Source organism: Pteropus vampyrus, unplaced genomic scaffold (genome assembly GCF_000151845.1).
Source record: "Pteropus vampyrus isolate Shadow unplaced genomic scaffold, Pvam_2.0 Scaffold191, whole genome shotgun sequence".
Classification (NCBI taxonomy): Eukaryota; Metazoa; Chordata; class Mammalia; order Chiroptera; family Pteropodidae; genus Pteropus; species Pteropus vampyrus.
In genome coordinates, this window is record NW_011888972.1 from 527,532 (window position 1) to 534,299 (window position 6,768).

At 33.1% G+C, this 6,768-nt stretch overlaps 1 protein-coding gene across 1 annotated transcript in view; it reads left to right on the plus strand.

Moving 5' to 3' along the window:
- TEX11 (testis expressed 11) overlaps nucleotides 1–6,768 on the plus strand; it is a 131,236-nt gene that overhangs the window by 39,079 nt on the left and 85,389 nt on the right. Inside the window, exon 8 of the mRNA XM_023537447.1 lies at nucleotides 5,586–5,671. Coding sequence (XP_023393215.1) covers nucleotides 5,586–5,671 — 86 coding nt within the window. The remainder of the gene's footprint in view (nucleotides 1–5,585; nucleotides 5,672–6,768) is intronic.

Sequence of the window (6,768 nt, forward strand, 5' to 3'; positions counted from 1 at the left end):
GTGTCATTTGGCCACCTGTATGTCCTCTTTGGAATCATTGTTATTCTGAAACACTTGCGGTTTACTTTTTAGGCCTACTATTACATGTAATTTTTATTTTTTATCACTAGCACATAAAGAGAAACGTAATTCTACAGTTCTTGTTACAAAATTATCAGTCTCATACCCCTCCCATCTTTTTTTATCTTACACAGTAGCTAATTTCAGTCATTTTAGCTGGTTGGTTTTATATTTACCTTCACATTTCTGAATAGTGTTCTTATACTACCAGTTCTTGAGTTCTTAGTTTTAGATACCATTTGTTGACTTCCCACTTTAGAGGATGAATTCGGATCATTTCCAGCTTCCCTCTACCTGTACCACACATATGCCCACTTTGTCACTCTATCATCTCTATATGGTTATGCAATAATTTTGGTTAGATTACTGTTTATACTGCTATGTTTATGTAAATGCTATGTTCTGTCGAACCATATAGGATACTATGATTACTTTTTCTTTCCTGTACAACATTTTGTTTTCCTTGCAGTTAATAATTGCATTGGTTTTCCTGATCAATTAGTATTCCATGTACTTAATAGTATCTCTTCTCCAATATTATGTCTCCTTTAATTATGTAAATTTCTTTTCAACATGTTAAAATATTTTTGTTAGTTTTATCAGTTTCATTTGCTTGAAGTGCTCTAATCTGGGCAGGTTGCTCTCTAGGCACACGTCACAGTTTTTGTTTGAGATCTTCCTTCGGTGACGTGGGACTTCTCTTCACCTCTCTCTTAGTTTGAGGCTCTGTTTCTTGATTCCTATGTCTTTCTTTTTGTGGTTTTACTTCCTCATTTTTGTGCAGAATATCCTGTAGCTTCCTGAGAATGTTTGCAAGGGATATAAATTTATTTAAAAACTTTGCATGTCTAAACATATTTTTATTCTACCATCACATTTACAATTTGACTAGATGTAGAATTATTGGTTAGAAATAATTTTAAAGCTTTGATTATACTGTCTTCTAGCTTCTGATATTACTATTGAGAAATTTGATGCCTTTTTGATACTTTTTTCCCTCTAATATCTTTTATTTTTATTAAGGTAAAATTCCTATAATATGAAAGCAACCATTTTAAAGTATACGGTTTAGTGGCATTTAGTATATTCACAATGTTGTGCAACCCTCATTTTTGTCTAGTTCCAAAACATTTTAATCATCCCCAGAGGAAATCTCATACCCATTATGCAGTTAGTTTTCATTCTCTGCTCTTCCCAGCCCCTAGAAGTCATTTCTCTGCTTTCTGTCTCTGTGGAATTGCCTATTATAATAGTCCATGGTTTAGATAGACCATGTTTTGTTCATCCATTTACCAGTTGATGGAGATTTGGGTTGTTTCCCCTGTTTGAACATTGTGTATAGTGCTATTACGAATATTCCAGTACGAGTATTTGAGTATCTGTTTTCAGTTCTTTTGGGTTTATACTTAGGACTGGAATTGCTGGGTCCTGTGGCAGTTGTCATTGTTTGATGAAGGATTAAACTGTTTTTCACATTAGCTGTATATTTTACATTCCCATCTGTAATGTACCAGGTTCCGCTTTCTCCACATCCTCACCAATGCTTGTTATTTTCCAATTTCTTTAATTAAAGCCATCCTAGTGGGTGTGAAGCAGTATCGTGTGGTTTTGACTGGCATTTCCCTAATGACTGATGATGTGAAGCATCTTATCACATGCTCATTTGCAATTTGTATGGCCATTCTGTTCTTTGAAGAAATGTAAATTCAAGTCCTTTGTCCATTTTAAAATTGGATTGTCTTTTGATAATTAAATCTTTTGGATATGACACCCTTATCATATATACGTATATGATTTGCAAATATTTTCTTCATCTTCTAGGTTATATATTCACCCTCTGGGTAGTATCCTTTCATGTAGAAACTTTTAAAATTTTAGTGAAATTCAATTTATCTACTTTTTCTTCTGTTGCTTGTGCTTTTGGTGTCAGATCTAAGAATCCACCGACAAATCCAAGGTTATGATGATTTACCTGTCTTCTAAGAATTTTATAGCACTTAAATTGACAAAATTCTTTAATCCACTTTGACTTAATTTTTGTACCCGGTGTTATGGAGGAGTCCATATTCATGTGAAAACCCAGTTTATCATTTGTTGAAGAGAGTATTCTTTTCCCATTGACTGGTTTAGGCACCTTTGTCAAAAATCAATTGACCGTAGGTGTTGAATTTTATTTCTGTGCTCTCAGTTCCATTGCATTGTTTATGTGTAAGTCCTATGACAGTCCAATACTGTTTGATTACTGTAGCTTTGTTGTACCATACATCTGAAATATGGACGTTTGAGACTTCCAACTTTGTTTTTATTTTTCAAAATTATTTCAGCATAGTTTTGAAATTTTCTGTGTAAAGATATTTCATATTCAATTGCTATCTTAAGTGATATCTGTAAGATTATATTTTTAATTTTTTTGTCATTGATGTATAAGAATACAGTTGTTTATAAATGTTTACTTAATATCCAGCAACTTTTCTGTCTTCTTATTAATTCTAATAATTTTATCCATAAAGTTATCTGTAAATATTTTCTTGGATTCTTTGCCTGTTTTTACCATCTCTTTCTTTTGGCTCTGTTGCTATCTGTTTCACATTATAAATTACTAGAAGACAGACACCTTTCTTTAATATGCTTTGTAGAGTTAATGGACTCTGAACTGTGTATTGAAAGATATGAAGAGAGATTCTTAGGTGGTGTGTAAGGAAAGAAAACTTTTTTGGTAACGTGCAGTGTTAGAGCTGATAAGGGAAAATGGAATGGAGAGACAGAGGAAAAAGCTGAATTAGAAGACATAAGATATGTAACAGAAGCGTAATTGTGCCCTCATCAGGATGGGGTTAATGGTAAAAGACCTTTAAGTCCAGAAAGCTAAGAGTTATTTTATTTGGTTGATAGAACTATACTGTTAGGAAACTTATGATTTTAATTCTGAAGGTCATTGAAAGTATTTAGTGTGTTTTTGATGGGCTTAAGGTTTAGACAAGGGACCTGAAAATCTAGGGCAGGGAATCTTATAATGACAGGAAATGATTGGATAAAGGTTAAAGAAGCTGGCATAGTGTTATTCACTTAAAAGGAATTAAGTATACCAGCTATCTTTTTTTTCCTGAGACATCCTTCTTGTATCTCAAAACTAGGTTAAGAATTACTGTAAGGTGTTAACATCAAGAAAGAAGGTAATGCTGTATTGTTCAGAAGCAAATAAATAAAGCGTTTGAAAAATTGTATCTTTACCGGGAGAAATTGCTAACAACCTATTTATTACTGAGATATCTGAGGATTAGAGAAAGGCACGTAAGGGAGGGACTAGAAGGTAATGTCTTAAAGCCAATAACTGAGAAAGCCAGGCAATTATCATTCAATTATTACTACACTATTATAATTGAACAAAATGTAAAAATCCATTACCTATAAATGTTTAAAAGACATCTCATTTTGCAAGCAATACACAGTGGCAAAAAAATACAAAGAAAAATAGCTCGAAATTTGAGACTGGGCAAAGAAGAGGTTTGCTTTTTCTGAATTTTAAAAACCGAATTTACAAAATAATTTGCTGAAAAAAAAGTTATCTAGTTAATTAAAAATAAAAAGCCTTTTAATGAACTGAAAAGTTAATGATCAAACTCATTTTTAGCAGTAATATCTAATTCAGTTTTTAAAATCACCTAATAATCTCACTCGGCATTGTAAAGTAGGTTTTTGGTTGGAACTGTCATTTCTGGGCCACGTGATGTAGCAGTGGCTGGAGGTTCTAGAGACCCCAGGGATCCTGGGGATCCCATAATGCATTAGTAAAAGGCAATATACAAAAGTCCTTCCCATCTGCATTCTTTGTATTTTTCTTCGCCATTGTATATTGGTCGCAAAATGAAATGTTAGCACTCCATAGAGGGCTAGGAACATATTTTTTAAAGAGATATTTTTATGAACCTTAGTACTTCATACCCCATTAGAAATATTTCATGAGGACAGAGATTTTTGTCTGTTTTGTTTCCTGTTGTATGTTTAATGTTTAAAATAGTGCCTAATAGTTAGGAAATTCTTAGTAACTATTTATTATTGAATGTATAAAAGAATGAGTGAATGCAGCAGTATTGGTAGTTAAAATGTATTTTTGTCATCAAAATAAAAATCTGCTGGGAGTCTCTTGAAAGGTATTCTAATACGCTGCAGGTTTGTTGTCATAAATTTCTTATCTCATATTCTTTTCTCCCTAGGAAGTAGCATTGAACGTAGGTCCGTTTGCAGAGATCGTGAGGGCAGAGGCAAATACTGAGGAAATTGAATACTCAGTACACTTAAATATCCATGAAAAGCTTTATTTTCCATTTTCCTCTGGACTATTAGTTGCAGGCCTCTCTGCAGCAAATGGGTGTGAGCTACATTATTTCGGTATAGCTACATAATTGGTGTGTCCCTGTGTGAACCTATGGGATCTGGAGCATAGAATGAGTTAAGCTTTTTTTTTTTTGCTGAAATGTCAAGAATGTATTTAAATACCTCTGGATTCTTGCCAGACCCACATTACCAAGAGTATTCTTTATTTTTGATTGAAATATCCAGTCGGTCTGATGTGCTCAGGCTTGCATATTGAACTTCTTCTGAATGTACTGTAATTGAAAGGGAAACTTTTTTGGAAGCAAGACAGGTCTTTACCTATTACTTTGCCTCAGATCTTGGATTCCTAATTGAGGATCTGCTTCTGTAGTCTTACTCAGGTAAAACTTCGAAAGGACTCCTTAATCAGATTCTGGGTAGATGGTTTCTGAAGGGGGGATATTTGGATAAATTATTAGAAGTAAAATTTTTTTTTTCATGCCATTTGCCAGTATTTTGACAGATGCAAGTTCTGTAAGATGTGGTGTTAATGTGGAGACCAAGGTGCTGATCAGCCCACTAGAGTGTTTCCCTATGGCCCCTTTCACATCCTCGTTCCTACTTTTATCTCAGTGGTTACTTCTATAAAGAAAATTTTTGTTGTTAAAGAGGGTCCATTAAACTAATTATTTTAAATAACTCTTATGACTAGGTAAGTGCTGTGGGCACATTTTGGAACTTTAGAGTTATTTAAAATTGTCTTAATTTTGGAATAAAAAATTATTCTTTTCCTCCCAATGGTGATTTTTTTTTTTCGGTTTTGAATATACTCTCTAATCTAATGCTTTTTATTGAATATGGCAACCTACAGAGGCATTTTAGCCTGTACTTTTTCTGGGCAATTATTAGGCTTTCCACTTCCTATTATAAAGGACCTTTCAAGTCTATTAGAAATATATTTTATTTATTGTATTCTTTTATATATTTTATATACTATATATTGTATTAATTTTCCATACATAACTGATGCTACCACCTGAATATTTTGTACCTCCTCTAAATAAATTGAGAGATTTTGATAAGGATAAGAGGGTTATTTTGATGTATAGAACACCTTAAGTATGTTTTAAAGAGTCTGAACTGCTGTGGAGTTTTTAATGTTAAGGAAATCATGACTCTCACATATCTTTTTTTCTTTTTTAATATTGCAGACTGGGTATCTTCACATCCTCTGTTACAACTTTGGAGTAGAAACCTACATTCAGAGTAAATATGAAGAAAGTGCTTTCTGGCTTAGGTAATATAAACAGAAATAATGAATATTATCGTAAAGTTTAGTTAATACTTACTCTAGGGTACTTTGGCAGTTTAAACATCCTCTGACTTCAAAAGTAAACATGCTAAATTTATTTACTCCTTTAACATGCATTGTTTATTATTCTTACATGTTGTCAGTTGATAGAAAAATGTATTCTATTCTTACTTTAACATAAGAGCACGCTCTTCCTCCATCCCTTTTGTATTTCCATTAAGAATGTGGAAATATTTCCCTTAGCTTTGGAACATATTGCTGTCTGCCAACCTCAGAGCATAAGGGCGGAGGCAGTGGTGGGTGGGAGTAGGATCAGCTAAAATTATTAGTCTTTAATAAATTTTGGTATTTGCACATCAATCAAGTAAGTATATATTTTGCACTTACTGTACGCTCAGTACTATAATAAAATGTGTACTGTTGTGTCAAATCTGGAAATGTTAATGGAATAGTGCAAAAATACAGCAACTATATGCAAGAACCCTGTCTTGCACTGGATACCTAAGCCCAGCACAGATTCTGGCACGTAGAAGATACTCAGTAATTTCTAGTTAAATGACTTTACGTGAAAAATGTAATTTTTCGGAGATGTCACGTAAGGTGTTTTGAGTATCAGGGGATCATGGAGTAAAGTATATCAAATCCATTCGCTCTACACATCTTCCCTTTCTGAGTACAGGGTTAATTCTGGTTCTTTGGAGATACTCCCATAATTAGTTTAACTATTATGAAATTTACATTTGCCATTAATGAAGTAAATACAGACGTGGTCATTAAGATTAAAGTACTCACAGGCATATATATCTCTGACAGAATATTTATGCAAATAACTTCTTTATGCAAGTTACTTTAGTGCTCAAAGAATGGTCAAACTCTAAAGAATTATGCCTGACAGAAGAGGCTTATGCAGTTTATAAGAGCTCTCCTTGTCTCAATTTGGAATGCTTCACGCAAGTGTAATATACTTGAAATTTTTATTAGAAATCATTTTTATAAATCGAATTATTTAAAATAAGCCAAAGGAGCTAACTAGTTTAGCATGAGTTTTGCAACAGGTTTCCTTTAAATGAACAGCTTTTGTG